General features: G+C 38.9%; 1 protein-coding gene across 2 annotated transcripts; it reads right to left on the bottom strand.

The window, feature by feature from the left end:
• Positions 1-1,776: 1,776 nt before the first annotated feature.
• On the bottom strand, positions 1,777-23,581 carry SEC23IP (SEC23 interacting protein). 2 transcript variants are annotated; one of them, XM_038180907.2, is made up of 19 exons: positions 23,353-23,581; positions 19,850-20,385; positions 18,218-18,413; positions 17,510-17,703; positions 17,063-17,152; positions 15,618-15,738; positions 15,216-15,305; positions 14,530-14,671; positions 13,719-13,927; positions 13,034-13,152; positions 12,268-12,438; positions 11,821-11,916; positions 11,370-11,576; positions 10,528-10,683; positions 9,951-10,053; positions 8,891-9,076; positions 7,821-7,983; positions 5,236-5,336; positions 1,777-2,903 (listed from the first exon to the last, which is right to left on the bottom strand). In XM_038180907.2, exons 1-18 carry the CDS (start codon positions 23,501-23,503, stop codon positions 5,255-5,257), a joined length of 3,012 nt encoding a protein of 1,003 aa, XP_038036835.2. In that variant the 5' UTR covers positions 23,504-23,581; the 3' UTR covers positions 1,777-2,903; positions 5,236-5,254. The 2 variants fall into 2 exon arrangements, with proteins under 2 accessions (XP_038036835.2, XP_038036837.2); XM_038180909.2 differs by having other exon boundaries at positions 18,218-18,404.
• Between the last annotated feature and the right edge of the window lie 2 nt (positions 23,582-23,583).

Below are 23,583 nucleotides of genomic sequence, written 5' to 3'. Positions count from 1 at the left end.
AGAGGCAAGAGGTGCTGAGGGGCAGGAGCGAGCTCTTTGCTTGAGCTGGCCACAAGGCTTTTCCAAAGGAACTTGTTTTCAGTGAAAGATCTTGTTTCATACAACTGGGAATCTTTTGGAGTTGTGTTGGATTTCTTGGAGAGGCTCCCAGTTTTACCTTAGCATTCATTTATAAACATTTCCCCGTGAAAATTAATTCTCCATGTAAGACCTCAATGGAGAACTTGACCGTATCAGAGCCTGCATGCGTATGCATGGAGGACCAACAAGATGGGACCTTTCACTGAAAACTGAATAGCTTTCCCTTTTTATCTTTTTTCACCCCGATTTATTCTTCACACTGTATAGTGTGCCTTTCACTTCCGTGGCTTTGGGCAAGTCATCCATAAACTTTTGTTCCGCATGCATTCTCTGTTATAATGTTATGAGAATTAATTGTTTAAGAAAAAAAAATAATATTAGCCCTGGGATCACCTCAGAACTGATTAAAGTGTATCAAAGAAACGTTGAATTTTTTGCTGATAGATTACATAGCTAATAAGCTTAATTAGTGGTGCCTACACAGTTATGGGTTACAAGACCTACAACTTGTATTTAGAAAAATATGTGCTGTGCAGGGTCTGCCTAGTAAGTTGGTGCAGCACACTCACAGGATTTCTGCTGATGAAGGAATAGATGCATCTGTAGTAGATTTAAAATCACCCTTTCGAAAAAGAAAAAAGAAATTGGAAACGTTTTTCATTGTTTTACATTATCATTGGTTACATAGGCATCTGCTTTTAGATTCAAGAACTGCTAGCTCCTGCAGTTGCAGTCAAATTTTTATTTACAAAACTAGAACCAATTCTAATGCTACCTTCCCAAGAATGTTTCTCTGCTCTAGCTGGTCCTCACTCACTTGCAACTTGCCCCTGTGCGTTCTTCCATTGCAAAGCATGCTCCTCACCAGCCAGGGTCCTTTGCAACAGTTCTCACACATTTATTAAAATTTTACTGTATCACAGCCCATCAGCTTCAGAGTAATATAACGGAGTGAGTAAGGCACTTTCAGAGCTATGTAAGCCCATATTTCAGAGCTATGTAATTCATCAGATTGTTTAGTGTTACACAGAGTTGAAAAATCCATCCTCATGATACCTAAGATGAAAATGAGGCCACTGTTTTGTTTTTGTTTGCTGGAGGGTTTGTTGCATTTTTTTTAATATATTATTTCAATTCTATCTAACAAAGCGAATTGTGAGGCTCACAAAACTTGGTCTTTAAAGGTCTACAAAGACACAAACATGTTATTAAATTAAAAAAAAAAAAATCTTTCTTTAACAAACTTGCTTCACAGAGCAAGACAGACTTTGACAAACTAAAGCAAGTCCAGTGAGAACACCAAGACGACCACAGGGCCACAGCACACTGCATGAAAGGAGATGTCAAGGAAAGGCTTGAGAAGCCAAACAGGAAAAATCACATTTTCGTCCTCAACTATCTCATGTGAGGATAGAGGGAAGACGGACAGACTTCTTAGAGATGCACAACAAAAACACAAAAAGCAACAGACAAGCTCCACTTGGGAAATCACAATTATATATTAGAAAAAAAGAGCAATAGCAGTAAACATAAGAATAGGGCCAAGAGAGGTGATGAATCGCCGTCTTTGAACAAGGCCCCTAGTTTATTTAAGCTGACCCAGCTTTGAGCAGGGGAGTTGGACTAAGGAACCTCTCCAGAGGTCCCTTCCAGCCTACTCTGTGATGAAATACAAAACTTTGCTGTAAAGAGCCATGGGAGGTAAGGTATTTTTAATTATAATAACCAAAATATATACACAAGAATGTGTATTTTACATATACTATGAAAAAAATACTGCATTTCAAAATGCATTTACTGCAATTACAGAAGCAAGTAGTCAGTAGTAAGGTTAAGTCATTAATATTATGAAAAGCCACAATTTGCACGTAAGTTGAAGCTAGAAGAAAGCTACAGAAGCTCAGTATTCAGAGACACAAATTCAAAGGATTTCACGCTACCCAACTCATCTCAACTTCATTACATGACAAATAAGCCTGGACTGATGCTCTCAACCTAGATTGTTATCTAGCACCTGCAAGCTTCAGATTCCTGTATTTACATTTACTATTTTGAGATATTAAACTCCGCAAGGTCAAGGTAAGTATTTTATTTCTCACAGCTGCAGCCTAGTTTCACTAAAATTACATTAATTACTAGACCAAAATGTTATTTTAAATTGCTCATTTCAGGAAGTGTGAACACTGAACTAGCTGTAACAAACTTCTAACTTTTTCAAAATCAAAGATTCATTTCTACTTTAAAAATAATAAAACTCATAACAGAGGCTTAAAAAGGTCTTTATAAAATCTCCGTAACACTTACAATAGTAAGAAAATGATTCTGGTTGCTAGTTTTCAGTAAATAGGAACAGCTTTGTGTCATCTGTGTTAAAGATGGTTATAACTACAGTTCACATTTCATTATTAAAAGGTGGACCAACAAACATGTCAAGAAAAGCAGATTATTGCTGTTTCTCAACTAGTCCTTTTTAATAAGGACATGCTGCCTTGATAGACAAAGCACGTTTGACAGCCAGCTGAGATAGAAGGAAGGAGAGAAGTAATGATTTGCATGCCAAAGAACCTCTTCAATGATCACTTTATATTTGGCAACTGTACAATTAAACTGATAAGATCAAAATCGTGTCATTTCATCCGTCTCTCCAATGACGGTGCTGATCTTTTCAGAAGTTTGCTTGAAGTGACACAGGAAGGCAGAATCCGAGCGACTTCTGGACTCCAGGAAAAGAGTCTGGTGCTTATCCTGTCACCTCTGACTATGAAAATACTAGACATTCTTCGAAATGTTTTTCAGCAGATCTGTCAGACCAACAGGTATGGCTGTGTAGAGAAAATAGAACATGTACATAAGAGGAATGTGAAAATACCAAATTTTGAATTTCTGTAGTCATACTAATAAAATAAAATATGCCAACATTCAATTTCAAGAGAAGTTTAAAAGATCAAAAAAAAATCCATCATCCTTTTTGATCAGTTTTTAAACAAAAATTTCCTGAAGTCTACTTTTTGTGTACACAAACAGGCAATTAAACTTATAAAGAGAAAGAGCTTACAGCTGCTCATAGGATATCATTCACTGTTCATTTCAATAAGCTGTTAGATTCTTAACTTATGGTTCTAAGTTATCCTGCCGTATTCAGAGATAAAAGTACTTAGTTTATACTTCAAAGCTTTAATATGCTGCTGTATTCCACCCTACCTCACCCCACAAACAGGTAAAATACCTCTAGGACTATTTTATCAGTGAGTAGAAGCAAATAAATACTGGTGGCTACTCACCAACTGCCAGTGCAACTGCTTCTTCTCATACATAATTTTAACTGAGATAGAAAACACTACTGACTTGACTTAATTAAGAGTCAAGAGATACCAACCGATTTCAAGAAAAAAAGACATCCCAGGACAGAAGACTACACAAACATACTGTGCGACAGATGCTGTACATGAGATCTGGTCCCCTACCTCCTCTTTTTGCTTACAAAATTCATCCTTCACGTGAAGGAGGCCAGCCCCCACCTGATTGCACAGGTTGCAATTTTCCTGATTGCAATTTTCCTTTTTTCCTACTGCAGAATACTTACACAGGAATATTTTATACAATGGATGCGGAGCTGTTTCTCCTTATGTAAAAAAGGCTCACAAGGCCTTTTGTGAGACGCCTCACAAAAAGGCGTCTTGTAGCGCACAGCCTTCCCAAGATACTACTTTTCATTACATGCATCTCAGGGGGCCCTAGATGCCCTCCCATTTAAATGTCTGGGATCTGATTGTACAGCATTTGAGGCTAGCATTCAACCAAGGGCTAAGAAAAGTTCTGAGTGATTCCTAATGGTATTACAGCTGCACAGACATCCTTGACTGTGCTTTGTCGTGTGACATCCTGCTAAACTGTGGAGTTCTCGAAAATACAATTATCCCAGTGTCTGCTGAAGCTAAGCAACATATCCACTTCTGGTTTTGTAGTGATGAATTACTACGTCCCATGCCCCCCAACTGAGATAGAACATTATTTCTGTATCAGCGAGTTCCATATAATTTCACCCTAAGCTGTCATAAAGAAACAAAAGCAAAGAAAAATTGCACAGCTATGACTTGAGATTCTGCAAAAGCCATTGTGATAACTGATGCACTATTGTCAAAAGTGTGCTGCTGGTGTCTTCTTCTTACTATTTAGACACATTAAATAAAAATAATGCACTTGATCAGCTACAACACTTCATTAAAAAAAAAGATGCCATCACCTGACTATCAGAAGCATTCTGAAGACTAGAAGACTACTAACACGACATAGTAAAGTTATCTAGATTATTCCTCTGAAAAGTATTTCTCTTCATGTCAGGTATTTATGTACCTTGACACCATCAATTCTTCTGAAAAATGGAGAAATACATCAGAAACTATCTTGTTATACAATTCCAAAAAGGCATCACATTCTCTACCACATCCAGCGATGCAAAGTGGTACAGCACAGATCCTTAGCTAGGAAACACGCAGCTTAAAATAAAACTACCTGCAAGTATATTTCACATTTAAGACGCTCAATTATACGGTGCATTTAATTTTATTTCAAAGTGAACCAAATTCCATGCTACCACATTTCATTTGTTCTGCTGAAATTCTTAGCTATATAAGCATAAAAGGATATCAGTAAAGGTCTCATTCATTAGTTTATCAATATCAATTTTAACAGCTTCTTAGGTGAGAAGTGACTTTTTCCCTGGCATACATGTGAGCAGTTGGTCAACCAATATTACAATTGCATATTGCAACACTGGAACACTCTTAGTGCTCTTCAATCTACTGCACTATAAGTGAAATTTTATCATATCCACTATCACCAAGGTTTCCTATACTCAAACATTTGCTGAACAACTAGACTAAGGAAGAAACAGATCATATTTTAGAGTTGTACTGGCAACTATCACATCATACCAAGAACTGTATCAAATACCTTTTGGCAACGGAAGGGAAGGGAGTACTCTAAGACTTCCCCTGCATTTAAAAATATATATTTTTTTTTCCAAATCAAAATCACACACTTTGCAGTTAACTGCTTCATAATTTAAACTTCAGAGGAAAAGGGGAAAGTAAACAGATCTTAGCTGCCGTTGACTTTGAAGTAAGAATTTAAGTCATATTAGAACAAACTTACAAATTCATGCACCCATACATCAATGTTGTGGCTGCTCAGGATTGATATTCATAGTCCTGTATATTTCTTTGAGGAACAGCAAGGCAGTGTCTTCAGATGCCCTATGGAGTATTAAAAAAAAAAAAAAAAAAAAAAAAAAAAGGTTAATTTGGTACAGCCCATATTCTAAGTCTTGTAAAGCATACTTCATCCCACCCCAGCTCCCTAAACTGTCTGAATTAACTATCACCCTTGTCCCTTTCTTTTGGGACATGGCCTTAGCTCTACCAACTCCCTTTTTGAACCACAATTCTTCCTCTGTTTTATATCATCTCTCCTGTTATCCCTAGTCTACGTGTTTACCTTTTACTAAGACATTTTCCCCCACCTTATCCTCCCTAACATTTATTAGGCTGGAACTTGAAATTCCCCTCTCTATACACTCACTTGTCTCAAATATCATATCACTGTTTGTCTGCCATGGGCTCCTGAATATATTCCATCAGCTTGTCAAAACTTTCCTATTTTTCTTAGTCCACTGCATCTATCACTCCAGTGTCAAAATGTAGCTTTCTATCAGCAAAATTCTACTATTTCTCTCCTAACTGGCTGACACCTTCTTGTAAAGAAGATATATTAAATAAACATAACTAGACTGTGGATATTTACTACAGCCTATAAAAATATCAAATAATAAATTCTGGCATCAAAAATGGCAGAGGGGCTTAGAACTAGATGATCTTCAGGGTCCCTTCCAACCCAAGCCATTCTCTGATTCTATGAATAACATCTCATTGCTTTTAAAAGAAATTATGTAGGGAGACAGCAAAGAAAATTTAGATCGTCATAACTGCGATCCTCCAAATATGAAGAATATCATTCACAGAGAAAAAAATACAGAATTCAACATGCAAGCTAGGGGTCTACAGACATTTTCCATAGTTGAATCTGGATATGGCAGCCACATTTCTTGATTGTCTCTGCTATTAAACAACCATGAAAACAAGTGAGCATGAAACAAGCATGAAAACGAGTGAACAAATCATCATCACCCTCCTCAAAACAAATTAAAAAACACAAATTTGGGTCATGAGTTAAAGGGGAAAACAGAAGAAAATGGGGAGCCAGTTTTTAAAACCTGGAATTGATTGTCTGCCACCTGGTGGAATAAAGCTCCAATTCCTTCAACTCCACCTGTGAGACAGCACTGCCACCACTGGGTCACCAACTGCTCAGGGAGCTCTGCACAGTGCTCAACAGCACTGCAGCCTTGATACTGACCTTAATAAGCCCCTGCAGGTAATGCCTTCAAATTCTGTATTTTATCCTCTGAAATAATGACTACCTCTAAAAATTATTAGCTATTGGAAATAAATACCTTAAAGTAATAATAATAAACAAAAATTAAGAGCACCACTTGTACAGCACCTGCTCAACTCAGAAAGACTGAAAGATAGAAGTGTTTTGTTTACTTAAAGACAAAAAAAAAGTCAGTCCCCCTTCACCAGTATCATTTTGCATAGGTCAGCAACTGATATCCAAGGTTATTACATATAAAGGTGCGTTGTCACATTGCCAAATACTGTTTGCATACCCCTTGTTCTACCATTTCCCATCTTGTGTATGTTCATGCGTGCTTAATTTTATGGCAGTAATAGAATACTTAAGACAACATACCAATTAAAAAAAAAAAAAAAAAAAAAAAAGACAACTGACTGCCCAATGGCAAACACAGCAGGTCAATAGTAACTGCTATTCCTATAAAAGGAATTACAACTTTCTCCATTTGAAATTTATTCACTTAAAAATAAGTAAACCCAAATCCAGATAAGGCAATGATGTATTGAAGATCTGACTACATGACACCAGAATCTGCTTCTTATTCCGTAAGTTGTTCTGTATATGAGTGAGTACTATATCCAAGTGGCAAATGATAACCATCCAAATTTGCTGGAAGATCCACCATGCCTTTTTCTTCCTTTCTTTTGTTAATCTCTGATAGCAGAGCATCAATTACACTTCAACATGAAGAGGTAAAGTTTTGTAAAGCATTGTAGCCTAATACAATTCCTTCACAAATAGTTTTCTTTGAAAAGCTAGAGTTCATAGAATCTAGAGTTCATAGAAGCTATATATTTTGAAGTTTAAAGTTCAACAGACTTGTATGCAAATGTCTTGATTGCAAACAGAACTATAGATTTTTATTTTATTTTATTTTTTTTTTATCTTGTGCTAACACACGATTTTATTTGAAATGAAACTAGCTAATCTAGTGACATCTAGGTGGGACATCTTGACACCAACGTTCTTGGACAGCCAGTTTGCCTTCTTACTTGAATGTCTCAATCATATAATGAGAACCTCATGTCCAACTTGACAGCCATCTTTTCAAACATTTCAAATACTAGAAAGACGCAGAAAAGTCAGCTCTCCTAAATCATGTGCATACACTGACACCTGGAACCAGTCTGAAAACGTATCTGGTATAAACACACAGCTATTTTTGTCAAAATGTCCTCAAAGCATTAGGGCATAATTTCTGACATTTAAACACAGACAATTACATCAGAGAAGTAGTATTTATAGAATCACACATTTCCTCTTACCAGTAGCACAAATGACTCTGTAAAGCGAAAAGGTATTCATTGAAGCTTTCTATTGGTTTTTCTTGCAGAACATAGTCAATGCGACGTCCTCCATTCAGCATTCCAACCTTCACTGAAAAATCCTCATCTTTTGGAGGTTCTGGACTTTCAGTGATCTTTTCAGCTACAATTACAGATTTTAAGATTTCAACTATTTTCAACCACAGCCTGCTTCATTATAATCAAGAAATATCACTCATTTTCCCTATTATAGTTTCCAAGTGCTTGCAATAGGACAAATTTAACTGACTAGCATGTCACTCCATAATTCAGAAATCTACTGGAACAATAAGCTTATTTCTTTCATGGCAGTTTAAAGCATTTGTTTGAAGAAAACCCACATAAAGGAATAGCTAAACCATTTAAAAAATAAACCTCACTATTTGTACACAGACTGATCCAGTCACTCCACAAACAAATATTTTGAAATTTTATATAAATATATATATTTACAACCCGCTAGCACAGAGTCAATCACTATCCTCAACTTCAACCAGAAGGTTTTCCTTTTTAAGTACAGACAAAGCCAGCATTATTAAACATTGATGGATAATTCACAACCAGGAAGCCTGCTTTTGTTATAACCAGGGACAGCCTTTATATCTGACCCATGCAGATTTTCCTCCATGCCATTTTTTCTCTTGTTAGAGAATGTACTTAATGCTTCTCAACTCATCCCACAACTCAGCAGAAGATTACTAAAGAGAATAAATCCCAGAAACAAATATTTATTTGTATTAAATAGCCCTGGGAGGAAAGAAAACAATTAATCTGGAAAACTGCCACATCAAAACTTTTCTACTGGAAAGCTGAAAGGTTAAACAAACTGAAGCTCTTCAATAAAAGCTGGCAATATTTCCTTTTTTAAAAGGGAAAAAGGAAAAGAATCTTACATTTAATATTAATACTCCAAAAACACATAGGCTTCCTTAATGGAGTCAGGAAAATCAGTATCAAACAGGAGCTAGGATACTCAAGTTTCTACTAATTTGAGAACACTAAATTATAAAACCAGAGATGTGCCCACATACCTTCTACCACCTGCTTTTCTTCTTCCTCTTTAATTTGGTTAGCTACTTTCTCCAGTTCTGCTTGTAGCTGAGTCGAAGATGTATGAGCACGTGCAAATTCATTAAGGGTCTGCCAGGCACTCTTCAAAGAACTGATAAAACCCTGTTTCAGATCAGATCCCATACGAGAGAGAGAGTCTTTCAACTCTGAAAAGAACACCACAGTAGAAGGATTTAAACTCTTAAACTAAAACCAGAATGATTAAACTCCATTCTACAAACTTCCCAATTATTAGGAGAAACATGCATGCTGCGTTGTGAACGTGAGTTTCTTGCATCTCTACTCCATTGAAGAAGATTAGATGAAATATAATTAATGCATAATTAATTTCTCACTGTATGGGTCACTGAGTTAACACCGTCACAGGCAACAGTCCAAAGGCAGGTTCTGAAGGGTCCATAACACTACCTACACCCCAGCCAATCCCTCAACACAACCACCCACAACCCCTACTGACATCCTACACTGAAGTACAGAGGGACCAGTCCCAAGCTCCAGCAGAGCAGAACAGAAGTGATGCCAATGACTCTTGCTGTAGTTGTGAATTTTGAGAAACACTCCCAGGCAACTCTAGCCTGTAATTCTGTCACAGCTCAGTAAACGTGTCAGCAGCAGCTTAGGTGCCATTCAGTACTGGTGGCACTCACAATTGCTCTGAACTTCTGCAGCAGTGACAGTCAAATAAACAGCAAAATTGACTCTCCTTATGTAAGTAAGCAAAATTTAAATCATCTTGATCTGATGCGTACTCACAAGCAATAAAAACCCAGTCTCTGCCCACCAAGCTATGGGACTGCCTTTTTCATCAACATTTCCAATACTGAAAAGACTTGGAACAAGGTAAAAACCATAGTAAATTTAGTTTCTGATTCTCATTTTTTCAGAAATCAAGGGGAACAGAACAAGTGATCATGGAGACACGTATCGAGGAACACCCACCAGTCTCTTGAAATTTTGCAATATTCTAATGCATCAAATGAGTAAGTTAGCAGTGAGAGTCATATTAAGTTTTCTTTTTACCTAGATGAAGCCTTTTTCTGCCTTTATGATGTGGAATAAGAACTGGTTTTAAATCCAAGTCTTCAATGATCATTGGTTCTAACCTGTAAGCCACTGGATCCAGCTGTTAAGAAACAGATTGACATTTAGTTACCTTAGAATTTATTCTAACCAACTTATTCTACCACTGTTTAATTCCTAAACAGGACAGGACAGAAGAGGAAAAATGTAATGCATTTACAGATTTATTTTTTTTAAACATATCCCAGAATCAATCTAGAAACTAAGAAAAGTCCTGTAAATGGCTCAAACACAAACACTTTCAATCTCTTCTTGAAGATTTTGTAAGTTAATGAAAAAAATGTTGTTTAAACTCCAAAATGAACAGGACAAATATCATCAGGATATCTACAGGTATGGAACTTAGAAGCCAACACTATTTCACTTTTGCTGTAAAGATCACAAATATCTGGAATGTATGTTCCAGATAAGTCTTTTGAGAAATGTACGTGGGGGAAAGGGGGTATAATGCTGAGAAGTTTTAACTTAGTATTCTATATTGTTGTCTGCATCAGCTAAAGTCAAATCTCTTACTCACTGGATGATAAATATTGAAGAAACCCTTGCAGGTCGGAAGCCTGTAGTTTTCATCAATCTTTTCCAGTCCTCGCACAGTAAGGAACACGCCAATAGGAGAACCAAGAGCAAAGAAAATATCCGGTTCAAAGTCCAATGCATTGTAAACTACCGAAACCTGCCAGACAGAAGTTAGACAAATAATTTCTTAGCACTGCCAGCTAGTTAATATCATGCTTAGCTAAGAAGGAAAAACAAGATGTGTATTAAATCAACCACATGCTCACAGTACCTCCAGGAGGTTTCAGCTGCACTGCTGCACCCCCATACTAGTACATTAGTACACTATAGTATTACAATGCTTTTCTTTAAAACCTCTAACCACAAAATATATAGTTATAAAAACATTAAAAATATATTTTTTAAAAAGTTTATTTGAACAGGAAGCATTCAAGGCTTGATATCTGAGTTAACTTTGAGGTAAAACAAATATAACACCATATATAGACCGATTTAGGCTACTATGTTAAATATACAGCCACAGAGCCCTTCAGTGTCATGGCATTCACAGACTTTTGATTTTGGAACAGAATTCTTTTTATAGCTCATTTGTTGCTGAAAGTTTTTTAAAAAAATAATAACAATTGTACTGACATTCTCGTTGTAGTTTTGTTTTTCAGTAATCTAACCCATGGTCCCAGCTCTCCCTCCCACCAGAGGGTAAGGTTCTACATAAACATCCCTTGATCATTGTACAAGAGTTAAGTAGCACAAAGTCATCAACATGTTTAAATAAATAAGAAGAATATATGATAAATAAATAAGATTGTTTCAGATTAATAATTTCAATTTGTGTAGTCTCACCTGGCCAGTTCCAACTTCAAAATACTCATAGTCAATGTTCACAGAAGAAACAGATGCACCAAATGGGAGCCTCCTCTTTGAGTGCTGCTGACCCGACTCCGAAGGGGAAATAGAAGTAACTGTCTCTTTTGCCTTCTGGGAAGCTTCCTGAGTTTGGAGGGTGGCAGCCAGTACTGCTTTCTTTTCTGCTGCTGCTTTCTTTTGTTCCTTTTGAGACAGGTTTTACAGTCAGGAAAAAAAAAAAAAAAAAAAAAAAAAAAAAAAAAACACTTTTTCCCCCACAGTTATCAAAAGCCTTCTAATATTTTCATGATGGAACTTATAAGCCAACACTATTTCACGTGTTAAAGAAGAGAAAAAGCGTGTTAAAGAAGAGAAGCTACTCCACAGCGAGAAAGTCAGTTACCTTTGCTTAACAACTCCTTATTTCACTCCTGAAAAATATATTTACCTGCTTGGCTGCTCTGTCTTTTACAAAATTGGCTATTTTCTTCCTTGGTCCAAGAGGTATCCCCATTTCCTTCAGGTCATCAATTGTGCACATCAGCTTTTAAAAAAAAAAAATTACATATATACACACATATACAAACACACAAGGTATACTTTATAACTTTTCTAGTAATATATATTCCTCACTATAAAACGAATTTGTTATTTTATAAAGCTACAGAAATTACAAAAAAATAAAAACCCACGATACACAGTGACATAAAATAACTGAAAAACAAACAAACCCAAGTAACGTAACATTTAGTTTTCATGTCAGGCACTAATTATCTTTCCTTTGCAGCTATTTTCATTCCTGATGGTACACTAAAAAAAAAAGCAAACAAAAACACCAAACACCACTACATCTGCACCCTGTCAATCCCCAGAAGTCAACCGAACAGTACTGTACCAGAGACTCCATGTCAATTCGCTCCTTTTCAAATGTGCTTGCATAGTCTGATAAACTAAGCATTTCCAGAGTCTTCTGCAAAGTAGGAACATCATCATCTATGTCAGGCTCACAGAGGTCATCACCAGAAGTAGTAATTGAGGAGCCCAAGGAACTGGTATCTTCAGCCATCTTAAAGGGACAACACAGAAAGAGAGTCACATCACTGGACAGTGAAAAGCCAATATGCAGCAAACAAATGCAAATTTAATTACTTTATCTTAAAAAGGTTATTATAAAATAAGCTTTGTTAACTTACGCTCATTTTTAGTAGAGAAGGGTACAGATTTTCTACCATTAATAGACCACCAAAATATATATTTAAAAATTACTAAGAGAGGCAAAAGGTTTCTTGAGCTTTCCAACGCTCAAACATATTTATTTATTTTTAATGATCAAACAACTGGTTACTGCATCAGGCTTGACAACAGATAAAATTTCCTTCTTACAAGCCTCCCCTACTGTTCACATACTGCAAAGACCAAGTTACATGTCCATAAGGGTCAAAGCTGATGCTCATGACCAAATCCCGTGACTGCTCTACTTGGAACTTCAGAGAGATGCAAACAGCTTGTATTGATACCTGACAACGTTTACAAAATGGCACGTTAGTGTTAACACGTCAAAATGCACTATCAGAACCTGCAACAGTATTCCAGCTAATAAAGCCTAACAACGTAAGAAAGGATCAGATCTATTTGACTTGAAAGACTAGCATGCAAGTTACCTGTTTATCATGAATAGCCACATCCTTCACAGTCCCATTAACACCAGAGAAAGCCCCAGTATTTACTGACGAAGCCAAGTCCTTCTGGTTAGACAATATGTCAAATAAGACCAAGGAACCTGGAAACCGGAATTAAAGTTCCTTTAAGAAAAATTACAGATTTTTCTGTCCCTAAGTACAAAGCAGGGTTTATATGCACCGGTAACAGCAATGCATAGAGTGATCACAAGAGATCAATGCACTATCAATCCACGCACACAGGAACATGACCATTCTCAGCAAAAAGCAAACAAAATCTGCTCATGTGTAATAGCTTTATGCAGTATAAACTACCTTTCCTTAACCATCCTAGATTACCAAACTCGAAGAAAAGTCCCAGCCCAAACCCTTATAAATAGCTTTACTTTACTAAGGAGGTTACCCACCTAACATGACACCAGATAACCCATCAATTTTTAAACACAAATTAGACATTAAGTCTTCATGAAGCAAACTAATGCAGGGACCAATATACGTGCATCCAGGAAGTATGAACTTCTCACAAAGCTTTATAAACATAGCTATTGAGTGGTGCTTAATTTTTAGTTAGCAGTATTCTGGAAGACAGTCACAGCTTAACAAAGGTTCCATTTTCCTTACTGTAGGAATGCTGGTTTTATCCTAAAAGAGTTTTCTAAATAATTACCTAAGCTGTGTCCAGCCACAGAGACTCCCCCTTTGAAGTCTGGGTTGCGACTCATGAAAAGTGCGTACAAACGGTTCATTTCCATCCCTACTTTATCCACAATCGTCTGACAGTAGGTGGGGCTGTTGTAAAACAGGATGTCGAGGAGTGTCTCATTGGTGAAGTGGCGCAGCCGTCCAATGCTCGGCAAAGTGATTTTCTTAATGTTCCTGGTAGTAACACAGAAGCGTTAGAAGGATGAACACGTTTAAAGAAATGCAGGTAAGTACTTTGCTAGCTTTTGAAACAACAATTTCTAAAGCTGCAGTCGAAATACCACAGATATGTTCTTTACAGACATCTTTAAAAGCATATAGCTTTCTGGCCTGATTGCATATTCATACATCAGTGCACTCTGCTGACAGGACATATTTGAGAAAGATATGGCTCCCTTTTTCTCCCCCACCCTCCAGGCTGAATGGATGCCTGAAATAATCTCTCTTTAAATGTTGCTGTCATAAGGAAGTTTTGGGAAAAGATTGGTAAGAGAAGTGGAAAAGAACTCAAAAATTAAAGAGGAAAGTAAGCATGAGATGGGAAGAGAGGCCTTAATGGGGTGAAAGGCATGATGATTTCCAAGTTGGAATTCATGTTTATATTAAATTAGAAATACTCCACATCTTCCCAGCTTTCCCTATACTCCACATCAAAGTGTCAATTACAAAACAATTTGTGATTCTTTTTGTGACCCAGTCATACATTTATTCATCTAGCCTAATAAGTGTATTAACTTCTCCATTTACTTCTCTGAGACAATAAACAACGTACTCACCTGTCTACACCCGTTGCATCTCCATGCAGAGAGCTATGCCAGTGAACTGGGAGGAATTCCACCCTGCTCACTTTACGTTCCTCTAAAGATTTCTTGAAGTGAGTCTGTAACAACTTCAGAGAAACAGTCCTAAAATCATCAACTGTAGAGAAGCAAAGTCATGAAAATCCAGTGGTAGCAGCATTCAAGTAACACACAATTACAGGTATTCTCTCCCGCCCAACACAGTTTCAACAAACAATCAAAATACAAATGAAGGAAATGACAAAGCGGAAAAGCTTTTGCAAATGCTACTTCTATACCTAAAAGAAATATATTTTTTTTGTCTTTTTAGTAAGCTTCTATTTAACATCACAAAAAACGCATTTTTACTTCATGACCAGACATAGCCATCTTAATTCATTCAACCATTCTGGAGTATATTTAAACAAAAAAAAAGAAAAAAACAAAGAAACACTACTCTGCAAGTCTAACACTGAAAGAACTCATAGCAAGAATTAAAGCTGTAAGTCTGACTAAACGAATTCTACTTTTGGAAAATAACTGGGAAAAAAACCTACCAGAAATTGAACTTAACAGTAAAAAACTTGTCATATTTATATTTTTGAAGACATGTTTATATGCGTAAGAGATCTACTTTTCAACAGTTAAGAATAAAATTGCCAATTAAACAAGGAAAAACTTACCACATTCAACAATACTTCTAAATCTCAAGTCACATACGGGACCTATGCCATGAACCATAAATACTAGATGGTCAATTTGGGCCATTTCTCCTGGAAAAAGAGGAAAGGAAAAATTCAGAATGCCAACATTTACTGCAGCAGTGAAGCTTAGAATCAAGCTACCTTACTTGCTCCATAACACCTATTGCATAGCATAGGGTCAGGAAACCATGCAGCCCACAAGACTGCTTTGATCAAAAAACACCACCAAATAACCTCACGCAAGCAGCTCAGATGAAGGAGCAACCTTAACTTCTAGGCTCTAGGCACAAAGAGTGCATTGCTGCTCCACCCACTCCCGTCCAGCTTCTGAACTGAACTGACAGCTGAAGCTGCTGACCCCCCCACACACTAAGCACATACCATCAGGAATGTCATCGTGGTCATCATCAATTCCACGTTTTACTACCCTTGGTCTCGCCTGACCATCTTGAGAGGTGCCCCATTCATCTGGCGTGGCAGAAGGCTGGAACTGAACTATGACCTGAAAAAGAACACATTTTCCAATTATAAATACAAAAAACATATATGATTTGGGTTGGTAGTCTAAAAGCATTGTGTGGTTTAACATGCTTTCTGTTTGATTGCTTAGTTTGCATATGAAGCTCAAATGATTTCTTCAGTTAGCACACATGAAAAGAAGTCTTACAAAACCCTATGGACTATTCCATACAGCTTCTACTAAACTAGACTCCAAAAATTACGCAGATAATTTTCATTCTTTTGAAAAGCAACCACATGACTTAAAGTAACCACTACCTGAAGATGCTGGCCTGCTCAGTGATTCTGAACAATTTTAATTCCTCAGGCAAGCAGCATTCAATCTTCTCTTTCCTGGACTCCAGTGCCCACTTCTCCTTAGCAGATGACTATTTTTTTGTGAAGACGCTGACCACTATTTACAATTATTCTATCTCAAGGTGAAAAAGTGAGCAGTGCTTTTCAGGGAAGGAAAACACTTGAAATAACCTGGGAGCACTAGAAAATGATGAATTCAGTAGCATGACTGTTCATAAGACTTACGCTGATCCTGTACAGTCTGACACTATGTGGTTTAAATACTTCTTCTCCAGGACTATTGCTGGACGAAATTTCTAAACCTATATTAACACGTGGATAATGTAGGAGCAACCCTGATTTTTTTTATTATTTGCAGTTTCATTTATTACTGTATCTGTGATAAGGCAACAGTTAACAACACTAGTAAATAAGGCTGAAGTCCACAGTTTAATCACAAGAGACTATCAGCAGAGCATTTATAGTATTAAAAAAAAAAAAAGCTTTAAAGTTATTCTAGAATCACAGAATATCCCGAGTTGGAAGGGACCCACAAGGATCATCAAGTCTAACTCCTATTCTACTTTCTCATGGCCTAAAAATAGCTGCAGTGGAAGACTTCTCATGACTTAGATATGCAAACTAATTTCCTTACAGTTAGATTAATGCCCTTCTCCACATGAAAACTCTTTGTTTTAATTACTTTCCATTTGGTACGGACTGTTTGAGGTTAACGTAATTTAAATTGCCTCCTGTTTGTTGCCAGTTACGCTTAGTAAGTATTTCAACTAATCTACACCCTTTTTCTTTCTAGATTTCAGCAAGCACTTTATTTTAATCATGTGACAGAAAACCGAAGCAAGCAGGAGTTCAGTTTCTATAAGCATTATCATCTTTAATACACACATAATCTAAACCAACAAATAAGTAAATTTCAAGCAAGACTAACACCGCATTCACTTTACGCTCTCATCCATGTGTGCATTCACTCCTGATGAATCCTGTGAGAACCAATTGCCAGAACCTATTACCTTGGGATTATGCATAACAATTGTCTCCCCATTTGGAAATTCAAGTCGACGGTGCCATTGATTTGTAGTTACAGCCCTTTTATATTCTGCCTGCAACAGAAAACAAGTGACATGAAATCAGCATGCCTTCTCAGACAGATTATTTTTTGGCCCTGTGTATTATCTGTAATGTTAAGGTCATAATTTACATCAGTTTATTTATTCAAAAGCGTCACAGGTGAAGCACTACACAAGTTGATTTTCGGCAAGAGTACTGCAAGACCTGCGTATGAGAAATGCATTTTTTTAGCCACTCCACTTCCTGAAATTCGCTTACTTATGTTCCAGAAAGCACATTTGGGAAATCATTGTAATGAAACAAAAGGAGGTAATTCTAAGGTCACAAACACCAAAGTTCTTCTTGAAGTTCCAAGTTCTTCTTGAAGTTTATGTAAAAGTCATACTAACCTCTAGCTTATCACTAAAATCCTCAGTGTAAGGAATAAAGCGGCTGTCCTTGTCTCCCTTGTAAAACCACATGCACCGTCTCACTTCAGAAGGCTCTTCGTCCCAGTAGACAGCTTTCCTCATTCTGTCATACAGGTACACGTCATAGCGTCCCCCGTCAGTGCTCAGGACCACGCTCTCAGGATCAGGCTGGACTGTGACACACAAGCCATGCTCAGTTACAATCCTAACATACGCACTCTTTTTAATCTTCCTCGATAATAAGCCATTAAGACAGATATTTATATTGTGGAGGAGAAGTTTCAGAATCTCAGACAATCAATGTGTAGCTACTAAAATGCTTCTACGTGCTCTGTATGTTCACAGATGCACACACACAAATACACACAAGCTTTAAACAACTCCCAAATCATAATATTTACTCCAGTGTTGGCAGAGTTTAACAAAAGAGGAATGAGAAAATGATAAGTAGTACATGAGAAAATGCAATATCCATTAGGGATGTACATCTTCACACCGACAGCATCGAGCAACAGATAATTTGCCACAATTTATTCACACTAAGTGTCATAAAATACATCTTTGAGATATATACTAACATTACTCCTTACTGCCACGTCATTCTTTCATATCCAAGTGATGTTAGTATCTTCCATCTGGTTTCTTTCGCTCACCTCTGAGGACACAATTAAAATGTTCCTAACTTACCAGAATTATAGACTTCCTCTAGTTTTGCAGAATCCAGAATGCTGAATGGCATCCATACTTGCTTGTCCTCCACCTCCTTGCAGTAGAACCAGTGCGGCTGAACTGGCTCATATTGGTTCTGCAGCAGAACAGGAGGTGCTGGGACCAGTGGACCTGAAGGCCTGGGAGCTGGGAGCTGTGACTGAGGCTGTGGAAACTGAAAATACATTGTTAGCCCCTCAACCTTACACGGGTGCTTTTTTACATAACTGATTTACCTTTTGATAGGCATTCTGAGCCTTTATTTCTGACATATTTTGCAAGAACTTTATCTTTTAATCAAAAAATGTTACAGACAAGTTGTCCACTCCGTTACATTGTTGAAAACTGAGATGTTACCAATTAACTGATGTGAATTTTCTTCCCACACATACTGTTGAAAGCTGCTACAGTCTAGCACCCTGCTTACTTAAAGACACTTAAAATATTCTCTTATGCTTTCAAAACTCAGGCTGACCTTACTTCTGACAGCCACCAGATCTGACAAAGAAAACATATTACGTTTCAATGATTAATGAGAAGAACATATTCAACATTTTTGCATAAAGAATAATCGATTTTAACAAGAACTACCCTCAGTAATTGCTCTCATTCTGCAAAACGAACTGGAAATGCAGATTTTAAACTTCAGTGTAGCCTCAGTGATCCAAATAACTGATTTTGAAAGGACCATAGTTCATGCAGTGCTGATGGCATACAAATTGTACAAACATCTCAGTACAATTAACAGCTAGTGATGTCAGCAGTAAAAACTGCTTTGGTCAATACATTCAAATAAACAAACATAATGAACAATACATAAAATCAATAGAAAGAAGTACTGAAATGCTTTTAAACTCTGTGTTGTTCAGGTTTTGCTGCCTTTGCTATGTTTACTGCCACTATATAATCTTTCTGTTCCTTACTTGCAACAGCAGCCAGAAAGTTCAGGCAAAATAAAAATGATTTTTGTCAGCTTGTTTTATGGAGAGCTTGTCAGCTCTACCACATTCACATTACTCTAATAATGATATTATGAAGGTAGTAAAGGATGAAGATTAATGCTTTACGTCACACTCAATCCTTGATTGGTGTGTGCCAAAGAGCTTGCTGATAAAATTATGTGAATTAGACCATAACTACAAAAAGCACTGCCTTCACCAGCAAAATTAGCTTGAAAAGGTATTTTCCGCTGATGTTTTGTGAGAACTTAATGATCTGATTTACATCAGAGGCACAAACAATGAACTAGCACAGATAAAACACCAGCAAAGTGTGGTAACAGACTGGAACAAGCAACAGAACTTAACCGGGCTCTGTTCCTGAAGTCAGAGGCTCATATACCTACAGCATCAGGGTACGTTCAATTCAAGGGCTGGGATGTTTTCCTAAAGCAATAGTTCCAGGCTAGTTCCAGTTAAAAGATTTTGCTATAGGAAATAATTCAAGACTTTTCTGGTCTTTTTTTTTTCCCTGTGTTTCTGTTGTTGTTTTTTTTTTTTTCCTTTTGGGGGAGTGGGGTGGGTTTGAGGAATCTTTAAGGTACAATTCAGACAGGAAAGCATCTGAAATTGTTACATTCTGGTACCACCGTGTCAGGAACAAGTCCCTTACCTGCGCCAATGCCCCTGGAGGCGTCTGGTACATCTGCACAGGTGGTACAGAGGATGGTGGGTGAGCAGCTTGGCCTGGTGGAGGACTCTGCTGCAGCTGTGGTGGAGTAAGATAGGGGTTCGCTCTGCTGCTCAGGGTGGTGTGGCGGTAAGGGTTATAGCCCTGCGGAGACGCGCCGTGGGGGAGAGCAGAGACATTTGGTGGGGGACAGCTCTGCTGAGGAGTCTGGTAAGCTGCCATTCCCCCCTGTGAAGTCGGCGGTGTGCCGTACGAGGCCTGGGACTTGGGAACGTGTGGTGAGAAGGTGTTTTGCCCATCCTGTGGCCCAGACCCCAGTGGAAGGGAAGTTGGAGGCCTGGAGAAGGCCGGTGCTCCAGCAGGCGGTGCGACTGTTGTTAGGGGCGGCTGTCCAATGCTTCCAAAGGGATCGCTGCTGCTAGGTACTTGAGAGAAATAGTTGAAAGTCTGTGGTGGATTCGGGCTCGCAGTGGTCTGACCCAAGAAGCTGTCCTCTTCACCAACATCTGCAGAATCGTCTGCAAAAACAACAAGAAAAAGGTCACAAAAGATGCCCTGAGAGGCTCAAACCAGTCAGCATACGTATGCAAAGTGCTCTGTAACGTTATCGACTATTTCCAAAACTCTACTGGACCCCATAAAGCCAGAAGAACTACAGGTCTTAGATATCCTTGAAGATTAAATGTGCCATAACCTTGAAACAAAAGCTGTTAAGTCTTCAAAAACATTGAAAACAGACCACAAAACTCATTCAGTGCATGCATATAAAGCAACAAAAAGTAAAAGTTTGAAATAAGAGGCCAAACTATGACTCAAGTCAGGACCTTCGCAAGCCAGTTTAGCAAAGAACCCTGCTTCCAGGGCACTGAAATCCCTTTCAATCTCCCTTATAGCTATCAAATGCAAAAGCAGCTTTGGTTCATTTCCTCTTACCATGAAAACAGTGACTAAGCACAAGACTTCCAGGATCTAATTCAAAAGTAGATCTTAAATCCCAAACAGACCGTGCCTATTGGTTATGGTTCTTCATGGATTAAGGCCATTCTCACCCAACCCTTCAGCAAACCTCTCACAAGGTTTCCCACTTGCTTTGCAAGGTGGCCAAAACTCATCATTCCAAGTCATTTGATGAGTGAGACTTATGCCAGTTCTGTCTAAAAGTCCTACTCTAGACCGGCACAAGAGGTAAATCTCTGGAGCAGAAAATTAAGTCCCTATCCTGCATAATTGCAGGAGAGGGTTTAAAATCATGGAAGGCCGTGACTGTCCTTTTGCATGACAAGAAAGGACTTAAACCAGCTCCTGGACGATGTTTTCTGCAGTGACCCAGCAGCACCTGGAAAGGGAAGGGGCTTGACATTCTCACAATAAACTGGGTTGGACCTGGAGCAGTGTGAGTGTTGCTGCCTGCCTGCTGAGGGAACAGCATCCTGCAAGCAACCAGTGCAATTTACAGAAGTCCTAAGAGTGTTGTCACTGCTCTGGCAGGGGACAGGGGAGCAGGGAGGAATCCACAGAGCAGTCTCCCTGGGAAGCTGCAGTTCTAGTTAATTAACCAGAGAAGCAGCAGCTGTCATGAATAAAATGGACTGTTGTAACCAACTTCTATTTAGCTGTCTTCTCAGATGGCATCAATTTCAGGAAAGCATCACCCGTACCTATCAATTTCTCTTACTTCACCTGTGGTGTTTTATGCTGCTTTGAGGAACATACCCCCAGATCTCTGTACATGAACCATCCTGTGCAGAACATTAAAGCCATTTAGAAGCAACGATCATCATAAATTCAGGTCTCTGGATCACCTCCCAGCTACAAGCAGAATAGCCATTTGTACTTAATAAAGGGTCTTATTTTCACGATTGGAAGTTTCTTCTTCCCTTCATATTTCATAAACACTGTGGAACAGAGAGAAGCAAACCACATACCTCACTGCCAGTTCTCCGCTTTCCAAAATAACCAGTCGCGGAGCAGGCAATTTATCTCACTGCAATGTCAGATCACAACAAACACAGCAACGTGCTGAGGAGTTTTCAAGGCCTTTACCACATGCACATTCACAAACAACCTAAATTTCAACTATGCTTTGGAAATTTAGTTAAGCCGTCCATTTCCTAGAAAATGGGGTTGACAACAATTGTATATATACATGCACACACAGCTTTTAGACAGAGCATGTTACTTTCTACATTACTTTTTTTCTAATCTGCAAAATCTACATTGAAACATATACATAGACCGGCAGAAAAAGCACTTAATACAAATGAAAAAAAGAAATCCTGTGATTCTACGGATTTGTCATCTGGGGCAGTATTCATCTCCTACACAGAACAGTCTCTCTTCAGCAGTGACTGTGTGACAGCCGCCTGTACACCCCTCACAGATGGTAGCAGGCTGCCACCCGACAATCACAGGCAGCAGAAGTCCATTTCCTGGCTGGCAGTGCTCCTCTCATCCCACACTAAGGATGTTGGCTACTTCGTATGCATTTGAACCAGAGAATGTCTTCTCTCCTCAAACTGCACAGCCCAAAGCACTCTTTGAGATACAACAGATTAACACCCAGCTTCCAAACATCAGCTCTCAGTTGGATGGCAAACAATTCCCGAGACCGATCCCCATTACAATTTAGGATTAAACCCCAGGGCTTGTTCCTTCCTGTTCCAAACTGATGCAAGATGCAAACTGCTCTGCGCAGCCAGGTCCCTATGCCAGCTGGCTGGATGAAGGGGCAAGGCGAGGGACCACAGAAGCTAACAGGAAGGGGGCCTTTCCTGAAGAAATACAGGATGTGGCATAACCTCGGTAGACCTTTGGCACGGAAATTCACTCCAGCTGTAAGCCTGTGGACCTGCATCCAACCAAAACTTTAGTGAAATGGAGAGCACGCAGCTAATCACACCGCATTACTGAAAGCTGATCAACAGATTTTCTCCCTAGCTTGTCTTCTAGAAGCTGCCACATGAGAGTTATCCGTGCAATGTTATCTTCCAGATTTTCCATTAGAAACTACGACAATAAACAACTTATATTTGCAAGAAAACATATATAAGCACTGAACAAACAGCATTAGCAAAGGCATCAGCTACCTCAAATAAGCAGGAATAATATTCCAATGCTTTTACTCCCTCTCTCCCCCAGAAAATGCTGATCTAAGGAACATTTTGAGGCCACACTTGGCAAATATTTGTTAAGCTTACAGAGACATATTCCGTTTATTTCCTGACACGTTAACACTTCCCCTACGTAAGATACGCCAGCGTTGAAACCGAGGCTTGGATCTTGGACTCGATACGCACCGATGCAATAAAATTTAAAATAATTAACGTCTAGAGGCCACCTACAGACCTCCATCAAGGAACAGAGGAGGAGGAAGAGGAGGAAGAAGAGAAGGAGGAGGCGCAGGGACCCCTCTCCCCCCCGGTGCCCCCACACCGCCCGCCGGCACCGAGCAGCCCCGTTCCCCCCTCACCCCCCCCGCCTCCTACCCGCTGCCAGCAGAGCGGGGCCCGGCGGCACGGCCGGGGCCTGGCTGACGGGGATGAAGGGCACGGCGAAGTTGAACTCGGTGGCGGAGGAGGAGAAGAGGAGGTTGGTGCCGGTGCCACCTCCACCAGCCCCGGGCTTCGCCGCCGCCATGGCTGCGCCCCAGCCACGTCCCTGCCCCGCCACCGCCCGGCCCCTTCCGCACGCCCCGGCCCGCCCCTAAGATGGCGGCC

The sequence above is a fragment of the Anas platyrhynchos genome, chromosome 6, assembly GCF_047663525.1.
Source record: "Anas platyrhynchos isolate ZD024472 breed Pekin duck chromosome 6, IASCAAS_PekinDuck_T2T, whole genome shotgun sequence".
Taxonomy (NCBI): Eukaryota; Metazoa; Chordata; class Aves; order Anseriformes; family Anatidae; genus Anas; species Anas platyrhynchos.
Note: the sequence above shows the minus strand (reverse complement) of the source record. Positions and strands in the feature narration are given on the sequence as shown.